Source organism: Ursus maritimus, unplaced genomic scaffold, assembly GCF_017311325.1.
Source record: "Ursus maritimus isolate PB19 unplaced genomic scaffold, ASM1731132v1 scaffold_5, whole genome shotgun sequence".
In the NCBI taxonomy this organism is placed as follows: Eukaryota; Metazoa; Chordata; class Mammalia; order Carnivora; family Ursidae; genus Ursus; species Ursus maritimus.
Window position 1 is genome coordinate 10,685,229 of NW_024426663.1, and position 16,993 is coordinate 10,702,221.

A 16,993-nucleotide genomic window follows, 5' to 3' on the forward strand; every position below is an offset into this window, starting at 1 on the left:
GAGTATGACTATCTTGTCAAAGTTTTTCATTTCCTTCCCCTCCTAAACTAGCTTTTGCTTCTGCTTTGATATCTCTCAAGTAAACAACTGAAACAGCTTCAAAATATTAGACTTTAGTTTCTTCCCAACTCTAAGTTTTTCATAAGGTCACGAGGATCCTTTTCCTAGAACATATATCTCATGATATCACTCCACTCAAAAACAGTTGATGATTTATGACCATTTTCACAAATAGTAAAATTTAAATTCTTAATATATATATTTTTAACATATAGATCTGGCCCTTCTAGATCTGGCCCCAAATCTGACTGATTTTCCATGACCCTAGAATATAGCCTGTGTTCTAAAGAGGCTCACAATATACCACATGCACACACTCTCACGCGGGTCATCCCCTGGTGCATGCTTGACTTGAAATCCAACTTTCCTTTTTCATAAGAGTCTTCTTTGAATAACTTACTAGTTTTAAAAATAACTACAACTCAAATATCACCTCTTCAGTGAACCTTTGTATTTTCCACCACAAACTCAGTTTCTCAGAGTTCTCATAGCAATTTGAAAAATGTGGAGCCTTAGCATGGCATGAGGAAAATAATCAAGGGTTACCAGTACCCGGAGAGGCAAAATTGTACAAGGCAGACTGGAGACTCAAAGAAGCTTGGAGACAGAACCAGAAGTACATAGCATAATCCGTGTGGACTTATTAACAAGAGGCTCTTTTGGCAGAAGTGGCAGGACCAGAGCCTCAAGCCCCAAAGCCTACCTGCTCGTATAGATACACTGTATTTCAGTTTCTAAAACACATTTTTCATATTTTAACATCTCTGACCTTGACATGCATCTTCCAATTGATTGCAGGCATCTCAGAATTGCCATCAGACAAGTGGTAGTTACTACATAGTTACCACTGCCTACATGTGCACAAAGTTGATCAAGCTCTTGGTACTGTTGTCACTTCAACAAAATTATACGTGTTGTTGGTATTACAAGGAATGAGTTTAATGTTTGGAATGCCTTTAAAAAGATAATATCATGAATTATCACTGAAGCAAAAGTTACAGTATATGTACAAAGAAATAAAAGTATTAGGCTATAGATTGTTATCGGTAAAGCAAATGTTTATTACTGGAACAATGGTGTGCATTCCATATTTTTCCAAGAAACAACCATGTCTTTAAAATGAGAAGAGGTCCCAATATCCCAGGTTGATGAAACTGCTAATTTCTGTTCTGAGACACTATTACAAACCAAGAAGTGCATGTGAAGGCAGAAACGACTGCCAAATTCTTTAGAAGCAATGAAGAATGTGAAAGTATTGAGAAGCTCATATGCACAATTCCTGCATTGCATGAAAATATCATATTATTTCATAATAAAATTGACTATTTTTCTTTCTCAGTATAACAGCTTGAAATTAATAATGTCTTAGATTAAATGGTACAAATCTCCACAGAACTTGTATCACCTTAGAGTGAAGGGAGTGGGGGAAAGGTATGGAGAATCTTCAATTAATACTGTTTAAATTTTGAATTGACAGTTTTTAAGTTGGAAATAACTACTGAAATTAACAAGTTCAAGTTTTTCACCACTGAAGATCTAAAAACTCTAAGAACATCACATCTCGCTCAACCACATTCTATGGTAGCAACATGCAGAACAAGTAAAGACAAATCTATTTCAAATATAGTCTCATGTGAAGACAGGCATAGGTAACCACAACACTTAATGCCTTGATCTATTTAAAATAGGGTATGGACTCTGGGAAACAAACTGAGGGCTTCAGAGGGGAGGGGGGTGGGGGAATGGGATAGGCTGGTGATGGGTATTAAGGAGGGCACGTATTGCATGGTGCACTGGGTGTTATACACAAGTATTGAATGATGGAACTTAACATCAAAAATTAGGGATGTACTGTATGGTGACTAACATAATAAAAAAATTTTTTTAAATAAATAAAAAAATTAAAAATAAATAAATAAAATAGGGTATGCAACATACTGGGCTGTGCATGCTACTAAGTTTAATACTTAAGTACATTTTTTTTTAAATGACATTCATTCAATCACCAAACATATACTGAGCTATTATCTGCCAGGAAAACTGCTTGATACTGGGAAAGATGGTGATGACAAAAAAGAAAAAAAGAAGAAAAACAAAGATAATTCCCTGATCTTATTATAGAGCCACAAATACAGCATGGAAATCATTTAGAGGACAAAAAGCCTTGGCCTAGAAAGGAAGTCTGAATCTAGTACCATCCTGGTCAATTATTTAGTGGATAAGTCCTTCTTCGTATGAATGGGATAAAACAGTTTCCAACTGATTAAGCATGCCTTTTTATGGAAGTCTTCAGGATGAAAACAGAAATCATATGGAGCCCAAGAGCTAAAAAAGAGACGCAGACCAGTCACACTATTTGTCAGGTGACTTGGTAAGGAAGAAGAGCCAAGATTCAGGTGACTGAAGTAAGGAGATTAAGTTATCAATGCCAGAAGCTCAAGAAGCACTTGAGTCTACATAATCATATTCTGTTGCTCCTTATTTTACCACAACACTTCTCGGTCATGATGACTTAGTCACTGAAGTCTAAAGATTAGATCAGATGTCAAATGCTCGATTGTTTCACCATTTACAGAATTCCCTCTGTACGAAAAAAAAGGCTGAACTGTTTATGCTGTTTATGCTGCCAAATTAAACCTTCAAAAAATATTCTGAATAGTCAGGGTGACATATTATAAGCTGTCTACTCAACACTTATTATCTCCTTTTCTTTTGCTAATAAAAATATTGACTTTTTGTTTGTTTTTGTTTTTGCTAGCAAGGTGGGTGAAAGACTTGGGAAGAAGAGGAGAGTACTGAGAAATTTTGATTTCCTGAAAAAGAGACTGATGTGATATGGGTTCTTGTCTCCTAGACTCTTGCTGCCTGAAACAGAGATGCGATGGCTGAAATTACAGCAGCCAAATAAGCAGGATAAGACAAGCATGAGGAAAGACTGCAGAAAACTGCATAAATGTAGACCCTATGATCAGCCATTGAATTGATACCAGGAGCCAACTACTACAGACTTCTTATGACATGAGAAAAACTCCTGAATTCAGAAAAAACTTCTGTAATTCTATGTTCTTTATTAAAATAGACAAAAGTAAAAATGTAGTAAAAAAATTGCCAATCTTAGAGAAGCAGAGAGATTAGTGGTTGCTGAGGTTTGAGAGGAAAGTGAAATAGGGAGTTGCTACTCAATGGGCATAAAGTTTGAGTTATGCAAGATGACTAAGTTCTAGATTTGTCCAACAGCATCTCAGCTATGGTTAATAATACAATATTGTGCACCTAAAAATTCAAGGTAGATCTCACATTAAGTATTCTTAACACGATAAAAAAAAAATCACCATGCTTTTCCGCAAGATAAAGCAAATGTGCAGTTATTAATAAATTTTATGGAAACCTCAGTTTGAGTATTTTTCAAACTTCAAGAATGTTCTGCCTCTTCATATTACACAACGATACAATGATTAAAAGAAAAGACACTACTTTCAAGAATAACTTAAAAGCTAACTCAGAAAATCTTAAACTACCAAAACAGCTACAAATCCACATCAGGTTCAGAAACAAAACAAAACAAAACAAAACTGTACTAGTGCAGTCAAGAGTATTGCTCCTCTTTATTTACTTAAATAAATTTGCAAATATTAGATTCCTGGAGTTATTTTTTTTCTCTCTCTCAAATTCTTTTAAAGATACAGCATCTATGGATTTTAAAGAATGGATACAGTATCTGTGGATTTTAAAGAATACTATCTGAGAACACTGGGAAGAGTTAATGAATTAACCGTGTTTATAACTTTTCCGTCCATAAACTTGAGATCTTTGTCCCTGTATTGTCTTTAACCCTATTCATGCATTATCAGTCTCATGGGTGGTTATACTCTGCCTCCCATATCCATCTATCTCACCTTAGAGAGACAACAATCCAAACAACCACAGAATATAATTCCTGAACAAAAGCAGTAAACATTTCATTAAATGGATCAACTGCTATATAATATAGACAGAAATTTGTGATTTAACTGTCGTATAAGTTTTCATTTAATAGAATTAATTTAAACCAGATCAAACACTTTCGCTCCAGGTCTGTTCTGTCCAACGCAACAGCCACTAGCCACATCTGGCAATTTGTAGTAAAATTCAGTAAAATTAAAACGTCAGTTCCTCAGTCACACTAGTCACATTTCAAATGCTCAAGAGCCACATGTGGTTGGACAGGACAACTCTAGATCATTCAATGAGATGAGAAAATAGCACTATCAAATAAAATTTGATGTTACACAACATTTGTTAAAATAATATACAAATGATTCATGTTCTTAACTAATAAGCACACTGTGATGTCTAATTATTAATGGAGCAAAGCAAATTATCTTCTAAGGCTCAATGTCCACAAAAAAGTAAAACATACCAAAAAAAGAACAACATGAGGTTCTCTTTTATTACCTTTTATTACTCACTACTTTTATCACTTAAGCAATGACAAAGACAGCATAATACCCTTTAAGCAGAAAAAGCACAGATGATCCTACTAGTAACACACCACTAGACATCCTAAAATACCAATTTTTATCTAACATAAACACAGTAATTGACACATTCCTATACTCTATTTACTTTGAATAACCTTAGTGTTTATTCTGATAATACGTTAAGTTTCACATTGAAAGTAGTGTTTTAGAAATTAGAACTATTTTCAAATTTGAATAAGATCTTCTTAATGAGTGTTTCTGGTTAAATACTTTTATCAAATTTGTTTTCTAATTCTGATATGCTGATGTTAATAACCAGAAAACATTTTGTGGTCAAGTAACATTGAGCACAAATGTAATGAAGACATACAATATTAAATTTAATGAAGCAGAACAAAAGTAGCTAAAAATCAAATTTAGGGTTTTAAAAACTACATACTTGATAAAAATTACTAAGACAGCCTTGAAGTGATGACTGGTCAGCTTTTAGAAGCTGCTACCAAGACTGTTAAAATGTCTTGTAGTGTACATCAACATAAAATACTAATAATTTTACTGTTCAGTAGAAATAAAACAGAATAACAAAGAAGTATTGTTCCCATTTGTTGTTTTGTGTCGTAAAGCACTGTTTTAAATTGTTTTGGGGACGGGTTATGAGTATTTGTTTCCAATATTTTTCTTTGAGAAAGTGAAGGTAATTTTTAGTTAGCATACGCTGTCTAATTCCTCATCAGTTTTTCTATTCAAGAGGGCTGAAACACCCAACAAAACAGTTAAAGAATTGACATTTGTTTTCTAGTTTTCTAAAATCTTTGTGCAAAATGTTTCAGGAACTAAACATTAGAAATTACCCCTAATATACAAAATTAGGATGTCAATTGCAAATTTAAGAGAAATTGTATTAACCAAGTTGCTCAAGTTATTTTTTTTCACATTCCTACATTTTCCCAATTTGACTGTATTAACCTCAATGCTTAAAGTACTAGATACAGTGGTAATGGTGGTTAACTCTTCAGAATCTATTGAAACACAAATGATAATTCTGAGCTAATCATGGTATTTTCATTTCTCTTCCCAGGGTTTAATTTAGAAATGGCCACCTGACCAATGATATGGAAAACAAAAACAAACCACCAAACAAACAAAACAGCTCTGTTTAGAGTTTCCGGGGAAAATTTTCTCATTCCTAAGGAAGGTACACAAGGAAGTCCCTAACTTTCACTGAAAGTTACCATCCTAGGTATGATTATAGGAACTGCAGTCACCATCCTATTATCAGCCTAAAAATGAAGCCAACGCATGAAGGTGTACAGAACCAAGGGGATGGCAACAAAAGGAGCCAGAGCCTTGATGTACTGTGTTTGGAGTCAGCTCTATCTATTGTGACATACTATTATATGAAATAACAAATTTCCTTGAAATTTAGATTAAACCATATAGTGGCAGTTTCATATGGCTCCATCTAAAAGAAAGAAACAGTGAAAATAATGACCCCAAATTCTAACTACCAACAACAATCATTAAAATTCTGATGTATTAAAAACAATAAAAACACTCTTCTCAGAAAGAGCTGACTACAAAAGGATAGTTTTATGCTGTGATAAAATTATAAGCAAGGAAATTCATTTGCCTCTCTGGAAATAACTTGCTTCCTGTTATTCTGTGGATAGAGTCTGGAAAATAAAGAGGAACTAATTTTAGAAAGCACTTAAACAATGAAGGCAGCATCAGTAAGAGCTAATCCCACAAGAATCACCAGCAGTTATACTGTAAACTAATATGATTCTGCATTGCAGTTGGCAAGATAGGCATATCATAACATTTACATTCCTCATTTTAGGGTCCACATTTGCAAAATAAAGAGTAATAGCAAGAGCTGATATAGAAGACAGAATGAAGAGAATTTACAATTATTCTCTTTATAAAGGTATAAATCAAATAAATATTTAAAAATGGAATTCAATTACAGCAGGAAGAGAAGCCTAAGTTACTTCAACTCTGTGAGCCTCAGATTTCTTATCTTTAAAATAAGACCAAAAGGAACTACTTTACAAGACTGTCTTGATGATTCCATAATATATGTAAGGGGCCTAATACACTGTCTGTATATCCTGCACTCAAGTAGATACTTACTAACAAGTGACTATTATAATTGCTTCTAGTGTAATTCTGTTACCTCACTGTGTCCAGGCTCTTCCCTGGGCTCAGTGATAAGACCCCTGATCTTATCCTTCTAAAGACATCTCTACCAATATCATCATCCATTCCTTCTGTTTCTTCTACCATTTATATGGTAGGATTGCTGGGAAGTCTTTGGTGGAAGTCCTCTTTTAGGGCCTAGAAATACCTTACAATAAACTCTCCATACAAGTATTGATTTTCCTCCTTTATTAATGGGAGAAACAAATGGCATTAACCTTGATAATGTTACTTAGGTCAGTTACAATAAGACCTATATGTATCTTTCCCACAGGATAAATTTGAAATGTTGACTAAATTGGTGGCATAATGAATGTTTAATCTCTAATACTAACATTAGAAGAGCAGAGAGAGTCTTGCCCAATGAATCGGCTTCAAATGAAGTTGCAGAGTTTGGACTGTATATCTTACCACAAACAATAATCTCTAAGCTACAGACGGTAATAGGAATATAAACACACCTCTCTGAAACTGTTGTCAGCAGCAGAAAATGACTGTTTTCTACTAATGAGACTGTAGTAGAAAAGAAATATATCTACCCTCCCCTAAGTGAGAGTCAGAAAAAGGGGTCTGTAACTGCACAGACCATGGAAAAAATCAAAGCAGAGGTCTAGAATCAGTACAGGTATTCTTTAAATAAATGTTTAATGTTGTGTGAAGAATAAAAAGGGAGAACACAGAAAAACTGTTTGCTTCTCAGTGTATTGAAATATTCACCTTATTGTTCCTTTTAAAAGAGGCAAAAGTAGGTCTGCCCTAGAAAAGAACATTATCCCTGATTTTGGCAAAATCAAAATCCAGTAAAGGGGAATCCCAAGTCTAGCCAAGATGTCTTTGTTCTGTATTTCTGGCCTATGTAGATCTACCAGACTGTCAACTAAAATGAGAATGGGCATTTTGTCCGATTTCGTTCACCACCATATCCCCATAGCTTAGTAGAGTATTTGAGGACAAATGACAGGCAATTTATCACTGTTTTTAATGAAAAAAACGAATCCATGCCATTTGCTACGTCCACTGGGAAGCCTCATAGTCACCTCTCATTTTCATGGTTAAAACTGATTTCATGTGAAACCTATTGACCCATAATCCCAGTTCTAGAAATTTACCCTGAAAATGAACCTGCAACAATACAAAAATACATATGCACAAGGTTATTCATTGAAGTATAACCCATAATTGCAAAGTAATTGAAAACCACCTACACGTCAAAGCATAGGCAATGGATTGAATAAACCACGGTACCTACACACCATGGGATACTATGCAGCTGTTAAAAATGAAAAATATTTCTATGAACTTATATAGTATGAGTTACAGGAGATATTACAAAATGCAACAAAAAAGTATAAAAGAACATATATTGTATGCTACCTCTTGTGTAAAAAGAAAAGTGTTAAGAAATACATATTTCTGTCAACTTTTATCAAAAGAACCAAGGGAAGATAAACCAGATAAATAATGAAAATGATTACCTATGAGGGGTGAGGTGGCGAAAATGGAGAGGAAAGAATACAAGAGGGAATGATACTTCTCTGAGTGTGTGTGTGTATAATCTTCAAAAAAATGTGTATAGTTTTCACTTTTGGAAGCACATTAGTATTTTTCATATTAAAAATGACAATGAAAATGGGAAGGGGAGGAAAAAATCTAAAACAGAAAGCAAGATCAAACGACTTCAATTATATTTCAAGTGATTATGATAAACACACTGAAGAGGGAGGAGGAAACTAGGCCAAATCACTTACATATCTAATAAATATCTAATAATGTACTCTCAGTCTTGAGCAAGATGGGGTTGTGAAAAGAAAACTAACAAATCCTAAACCTTCTTAGAAGCCTTGTTTATTTTAGTGTCATAGGCAAAGCGATTCTGAAACTGTTAGTTTTATTAGAGAATTAAGTAAATGAGTAAATGCTGATGCTGGGATCCAGAAGATTGCTCGAAGTCATTCTCATGACGGAACGAAGAAAATGCAACTATGGTAAAGGAAGAAGGCAAGAAAGAACACAGTGGCAATACACCAGCAAGGCACAATGGGAAGTATGGAGTGAAAGTATGCAAAGTATGCTAACGTATGTGAATATGCATGTATATGGGCATGCGTGTGTATGTGCACATACACATACATTTCATAGACCTGTCTGCTGAAGGGGCCAAGAAGCAAGGACACACCTTAGTAACAAAGAGCTCTCTTAGTTGCCAAAGAAACCAAGGCTCTTTGGAGAAATGGCTAATTCCATCACTAGGGCAGGGTAGGTACAAAAATGAGCCTGGAACATCTTGTTAGGCCAGAATGTGAGGAATTGCCTTAAAAAAAATGGAAGCAAATCACAAGGGCGCAGAAGCCTGCTTGAAGAGGCTCTCACTGGCAAGGACAGCAATGAATTATAAACCACTGAAAAAGGAGAAAAATCATGACTCCATACTGTCAATAGTTAGATAAATGAATACAGAAGGAATGAGAGAGAGCTCTTGCTTACACTACAATACATACTGGCAAATATAAAGGAAATGCTGAGGTTGGAAAATCATTATTTTGCAACTATCACATGAAGATTAGATCAGGCAAAAATCAAGACTAATGACTGCTAAACTTATGGGAAAATTTTGATAAAAGCAGAATATATTCATGATTTTAAAATGTCTTATTAGTTGCAATGGGGAAAAAATAGTAACATACTAAAGAAATTGGGCAAAACCTTAAGTAGGTGCATCATACTACTGCTAATGAAGGAAAGACGGGCACTGTGTGTCTCCAGATAGGGTACCCCGAGAAAGACATATCATGATCTATACAGTATTTCCAGTAAGAATGCATAACATGATCCTAATTATAAGGAAACATCAGAACATTAGGTAAATATAAAATGAGGAATATACATTCTTCTGTATTTATAAGACAGAAAAAGAGCACAGAAGAGAACAAATGAAGTAAAATGTTGGTAAATCTAGATCTAAGAATAATAGGATATTCTTTGTGCTATTTTTATTCTTACAACTTTTCTGAAGCTCTGAAATTATTCTCAAACAAAAGGCAAATCTTTTTCTAAAGTAATGCATAAATATGTGATCTTTGAGAAAAAAAAAATCAACGAAGAAGGATATAGGAGGACAAGTGAAAATGAAAATGAACTTATTGTTCCTTTTAAAAGAGGCAAACGTAGGTCTGCCCTAGAAAAGAACATTACTCCTGATTTTGGCAACCTCCCAATCTCATCTTTTCACTAAGAAGTTAAGCTTCGCAAAGTCAGGATTTTTTTCTTTCTCTTTTCTGTTTTGTGGCTGTAGTGTACCCCAAGTGGCCAGATCAGTGCCGGACATTAAACAGTTGCTATATATATATATATATATATATAGCTGCTTCATCATTCATTTCTTGGATGAAATGAATGAATGAATGAATGAATGAACAGGTAAACACTGTTTATCTGCTGTTCTTACTTCAACTAACCATATCTACATTAAAGTTTTTTCTAAGTCTTTTTTTTTAAGTATATGGGGCATACTACTAAAAATCTGAAGATGATTATTAATAATTATCAATCATTGATAATTATCATTACCCCTGAAACATGCTTCTCCATTATTATAACCATTTCTCCTTCCTTTACTCTCCAAACACAATTCCTAAATTTTGTTCATAATACCTTTCAAAGTCTCTTTAATAATTTACTCCTTTCTATTTCTTTTGCTATCGCTCTGGTATTGACCACCCCATGTACTTGTACCATCTAACTGGTCTTCCTGGTTGCCTTATTCCATATCTTGCTTCTCTCCACTCTATGTAATCTTCAAAACACAACTTTGATTATGTTTCCCTGTCTTAAAATTTTCAAGTGGCTTTTCATAACCTGCTGAGTGACTTCTCACTGACTGCCATGGATCATGATCTGCCTTTTGATTCTTTGTTCTGCCTTACTTATCACTCTCATTTTTGCATTCAAAGCTCAAAAATTATTCATTCACTCATTCATTCATTCTCACAGGTATTAATATAGCATCTATTTAACTTCTTCTAGTTCCTTGAATACTCTACACTCTCTTTTGCCTCTGGTACTTTGTGCCTGCTGTTCTCTCTCCAATCCCCAACCCTATAACCACTTTTAATTTTGCTAATTTCTACTCATTTTTTTCAGGTCTCAATTAACATATCATGTCCAAGAGGATTTTCTGGACAATTAGTTTTTGGTTATTTGTTCTATGTCCCCACTACAAGTTCTCATATCACCCTATACTTATTCTCTCTTTTTATGTAACTCTGATTAATGTCTAGCTCCCTAATGGAACACAAAATTCATGAAAAGTGGGACATAAGAGAGGGATAAGTATTGGAGAAAGGTCTGTGATGAGGCAGGCTGCAAAATAAAAGATAACTACAGGTAATTATATCTCATGGAAATCATTCCCTTCTTTATGTGCCTCCTACATTCCTTGGTCTGCCGCTCTCCATCCTTCGTCTCTTCCAGGACAACTTCCCTAGTACTACAAGAAGTATTATTCCACAACACAGATCTGATTATCCGATTACATATACTCCACACAAACAACCCCAATGGTTCTCCAATAACAGCAGGATATACCAAACTCTTTAGCAGATTGTAAAACTCTACATTTTTACCTCAAAAACAAATAAAGAAACAAAAAACATGGTACATCCCTGTGTCCTGCCAGAGCTGATCCTCCCAACCTTGCATGTATAAAAATCCAAGATTTCTGTACTCATGGTATTTGTACCTGATTATGGACTCTAATTTTCTGTTAGAAATAGTCTCCCCTCTATTTCAACATGTCTTTCCTTACTGAGTGGAATCTTTATTACCTCCTTTCCTCATTCCATTTGCTTTGTTTTGTTTGTTTGGGTTTTTTTTTTTTTAGTAATCCAACAAATATTTACTAACTGCTTTTTCAGTGGTTCTGTGTTTGAGATACATCAGTGAGAAAGAAGAAAATTAAAAACAGTGCCACTAAAGCAAAGATCCTGCTCACACATTATACTTACAGTAAACACTGTTTTATTATTCTTCAATGTTTAAGTAATTTTTTTTTAATTTTTTAAATTATTTTTTTAATATTATGTTCAATTAGCCAGCATATAGTACATCATTAGTTTCTGATGTAGTATTAAAGGATTCATTAGTTGTGTATAACACCCAGTGCTCATCACCACACGTGCCCTCCTTAATACCCATCACCTGGTTACCCCATCACCCCACCCCTGTCCCCTCTGTAACACTCAGTTTGGTTCCCAGAGTCCAGAGTCTCTCATAGTTTGTCTCCCTCTCTGATTTCTTCCCAGTTTTCCCTCCCTTCCCATGTGGTCCATTTGCTTTGAAACTAAGTCTATAATGATGTAATTTTGCTTATATAAATCTCTTAGGAAAGGACTTCACACTCAGCAAGAACAGATCTGAGAAAAGGTATCATAGCTACACTAGCAGACCATCAGCCCACAATTTTGAGTGAAAGCATGGTTTACAAATAGAACAGCACAGACTAAAATCAAAATGTTTTTACTAAGATTTCTCTTTCTCCCTCTCTCACACACACACGTAAAGACTTACTACATATTACTTGTCAGTATGTAGCAGTTAAAAGGACAAAGCTCTGCAAGGAGATCTATAAAACAGATTTCTTTTTGGAATGGTATTCTATTATTTATACCTATTATAGCAAAGCAATATGCATGTGAACTATTGGTTGGGTCGCACAAAGAACTTCATTAAATAGAACCAAATAAAATCTGTTAGGATAAAAACTGCTAAATGGAATACTGTATTTTTTTCTACATTATTTTTTCAACTTACTTATCAAGGACTTGCCTCCCTAATTCATGGAATGAAACTGACCAACACTTACTTACCTTCGAGGATGATTGGCATCAAACAAAGTGTTATCATCCTCCTCATCATCTTGTTCTAAAGGTGTCAACTCCATGTTTTCTATGTTAGTGTCCAAAACTCCGTATCTCCTAGTCTTTCGGTTCCTTCTTCTCATCCTATTAAATAGAACAAATTAATAAATAAAAATTATTTGAATATAGGCTAGATGATTCTTACTTTATATTTATTTGTAAACTAAAAATAAATTATCCCTCTGTTGCTGACATCGGAGGCACTCAGTATCAGAATGACAATTCAGGAATGTAAACGATTTACTATCTAGGGTTATTTATGAAACAAAATCTATCCTACTTGTTGTGTACCATTTCTTCTGCCTGACCTACTCTCTTCTCTATCATCTTATGGTATGAACACATAAATCTTTAAGGTACCATATGTTTACTGAAGCCTTCTACTCCAGCCTTTTCCTTACCTTCCCCATGCCTTCTTATCACTGTGCAAGATTAGGTACTCTCTGCCCCACTAAGAAACTATTATGTATATACATGTTCAGATTCTACACTAAGTAGCTTACAAACCTGGCTGCACGTCAGAATTACCCTGAGTATATTAAAAAGCTTCATACTTAGTCCTTATCACCACATAATTAAGTCAGAGTTTTCACAGAGAAGGAACTAAGCATCAATATTTTGTTAAAGTTCTGCAAGTTATTTCAATGTGCTGAAAACTACGCTCCCCGGTCAGTGGGTCTTGAAGTGTGGTTTCCCGGATCAGCAGAATCACAATCATCTAGGAATTTATTAGAAATGCAAATCGTCATGCCCACTCAGACCTAGTAAAAGACAAACTTTGAATATGGGGCCCAGAAATCCGTGTTTTAACTAACACTTCTCATCAATATGATGCATGATAAAGTTTCAGAACCCCTGTCTAGAGGAGTGAAAATAATTTAGGGTGCTAAACATTAATCATTATTTGAATACGAAACATTCATGAATATGAAAGTCTCACTGACTTAGAATCGTACTCTATGCTTCTCTCTCAAATAACTTGTTTTTTTTCCTTCAAATTAGTTACCTCAATTTGTATTTATACTTGCTTATGTATATGGTTATTCCAATGTTTATTTGCCTCTCTCCCACTAAGTTCCAGGAGGGCAGCTATGCATGTCTTGTTCACCACTGTATTAGTACTTTGTAGCAGTGTCTGATTAAAATGCTCTTTATTTATTCAGGGTCTGAGTGATATATTCTAGCTCAGTGCTCCAAATCTGACCCTACAATTAATGCCTGAGTCATCTCCAATGAAATAACCTTAAATTCACACACGAGAAAATATGTTTTATACAAATATCTATGGGAGAGATCAAGAACAAGATAGAAGATATTTCAGTAAGTACCAACATAAAAGTTTACTTTAATGTATATGTTTCTGGGTCACTTTATTTGATGTAACAAGTGGGATAATCAATACCAGGAATACAGGGTCAACTGTAAAGAGCTATACAAGCTTCTGCAAACAAGACTATGGGCATCCCAGGGGAAACAAACTGTCCTACATATACACACATAAAATACACAGATACATACATACTCAAGAGATATTTGAGTTTTATTAAGCAGCAGGCATTGTGCTAGCTTCTGAGTATAAAGTACCTGGTCTTGGTGGTGAAAATTTAGAAAATTATACTAAGCCTGGACAAAAACCAACAGTTTCCACTAGTCACTGCTTACAGATATATCTATATGCCTACCCAAAGGTGCTGGAACAGGAAACAAGAGGTTTAAGTATAGTATTTAAAGCTACAAATGTAACCAATATAAGAGTTAATACTAAAGTTAAGACTTAAAAAAATGGCAGTAAGACGTATAAGCTAGTCTTTATATAGTAAGAACTTAAATGTTTAAGTTGTGAAATTAACAAGTACATAAATGTGTGCATGTTTGTATGTATGTGTGCATACTTGTAGGTGTGTGTGCGTGCACATTCACACACACTCACAAACTATGTAGATCAGAAATCTAAACTTTTTCTGCAAAGGATCAAATAGTAAATATTACAGATTCTAAAGATCACATATGGTCTCTTGCCACATATTCACCTTATTTTTTTTGTTGTTGTTAGTTTGATTTTTTACAACCCTTCAAAAATGTAAAAAACAAAACAAAACAAACTCTGGGTTCATAGGTCTTAAAAAAAATAGGTCAGTGAACCAGATCTGGCTGATGGGCCATAGTGTACCAACCTGTGATTTAGTCCTCTGAAAGTAATTCACAGAAACACTAAGAACATAAAAATACTGACCCTGGAAGTAGAAACAGAAAAGTTCAGGGGAATTATAGTTCACTATTAGTCCTTTTGAACCACATAACTGAATAACATCTTCATGCATTCCTTTGTTTTAAAAAAGTGAATACATAAGAGTGAGTGAAGCCACTTGGCAGTCTAAGTTAAGGATATTCAGAGTTAGAATTTCTCCTCTTCCATTTTGCCAGGCTTTCACTCAAGTTTCTACACCATATATGGCTTTTCAAACATTCTTGCATTTTCAGTAAACAAAGAAGAAATTAATGTCATGTGAATTATTTTTGGAAAAAAACAAGATCCTTCCAGGTCATATATTATATATCGAGTAGTCAATATGTCAATAACTAGGCATTACTAGTCACAGGATAACCTGTGAAGTCTTAAAAAAAGGAAGGATACAAACATAGAAAGACTTTTGAAATTTTATCTCAGCTGACATTCTTCTCCACTCCCAAGATCTTTATTCTCCTCTCATGAATGAATTCCCAATCTTCCAATGAGTGGCTAAACTAATCTGGCTAGCAATGCTATTTTTCTCTATCTTTGAACAGTGTAAATGCTTGACTGCATTGGTGTGAGCACTTTGTTATTTATTCTAGCTTACACACTCCTTTAATCATTTATATAAATGCTACCTTCCAAACATGGATCCGAGCTCTTTAAAAACAAGAACCTATTTCATATATACAAAAAGTACACTGATAGGCACCAAATAAGTGGGGGAATGCAGTTCAATTTAAATGAAGTTAGCATTTTAGTAAATGTTACTAATTCATACAAGAATAAGTCAAATAAAAAACTGCATATTGTTAAATAGAATTTAAAGTTGAAATGTAATTTTTCAAAGGAAAAGAAAAGTATTCCGTAAGTCCAAAGACCTAGGCACTGATGGCTACATGATAGTGATAGCAACATGGGTATATAAATATCAAATATATTCATATGCAGTGATTTTTCTCAGGGAAGGTCAAAAGTGTCTGTAAAGCTTTAAAAATTATTGAGCTAATTCAATGAATCATCTACTTAAAATAATATTAAACATAAAATACAATATGCATAATAAAAGTATACTGAAATTTTAAGTAAAGAGCCTACTTTCATCTTTTTTTTAAATTTTTTATTATGTTCTGTTAGTCGCCATACAGTACATCATTAGTTTTTGATGTAGTGTTCCACGATTCATTGTTTGCCTATAATACCCAATGCTCCATGCAATATGTGCCCTCCTTAATACCCATCACCAGCCTGTCCCAGTCCTCCACTCCCTTCCCCTCTGAAGCCCTCAGTTTGTTTTCCAGAATCCATAGTCTCCCATGGTTCATTCCCCCTAGTGTTTACCCCCCCTTCATTCTTCCCTTCCTTCTCCTAACAATCTCCCTGCTATTTCTTATGTTCCATAAATGAGTGAAATCATATGATAATTGTCTTTCTCTGCTTGACTTATTTCACTTAGCATAATCTCCTCCAGTCCCATCTATGTTGCTGCAAATGTTGGGTAATCATTCTTTCTGATGGCTGAGTATATATGGACCACATCTTTATCCATTCGTCTGTTGAAGGGCATCTCGGCTGTGGTCACCAAGACAGCACGGTACTGGCACAAAAAGAGACACACAGACCAAAGGAACAGAATAGAGAACCCAGAAATGGACCCTCAGCTCTATGGTCAACTAATCTTTGACAAAGCAGAAAAAAACATCCAGTGGAAAAAAGACAGTCTCTTCAATAAATGGTGCTGGGAAAATTGGACAATTATATGCAAAAGGATAAAACTTGACCACTCTCTTACACCATACACAAAGATAAACTCCAAGTGGATGAAAGACCTCGATGTGAGACAGGAATCCATCAAAACCAAAGAGGAGAACATAGGCTGTAACCTCTTTGACATCAGCCACAGCAACTTCTTTCATGACACATCTCCAAAGGCAAGAGAAACAAAAGAAAAAATGAACTTGTGGGACTTCATCAAGATAAAAAGTTTCTGCACAGGAAAGGAAACAGTCATCAAAACAAAGAGGTAACCCACAGAATGGGAGAAGATATTTGCAAATGAAACTGCAGATAAAAGGCTGGTATCCAAGATCTATAAAGAACTTTTCAAACTCAATACATGAGAAACA

At 34.6% G+C, this 16,993-nt stretch overlaps 1 protein-coding gene across 2 annotated transcripts in view; it reads right to left on the minus strand.

Annotated features, from left to right (window-relative positions):
• The window catches only part of FAM174A (family with sequence similarity 174 member A), a 37,630-nt gene that overhangs the window by 2,081 nt on the left and 18,556 nt on the right, over positions 1–16,993 (minus strand). The window contains exon 2 of one of the 2 annotated variants that reach the window (XM_040622044.1): positions 12,584–12,718. In XM_040622044.1, the coding sequence (XP_040477978.1) occupies positions 12,584–12,718 (135 nt within the window). Of the gene's footprint in view, positions 1–12,579; positions 12,719–16,993 lie in introns of those variants that run through there. The other variant, XM_008700908.2, reaches the window with a different exon arrangement.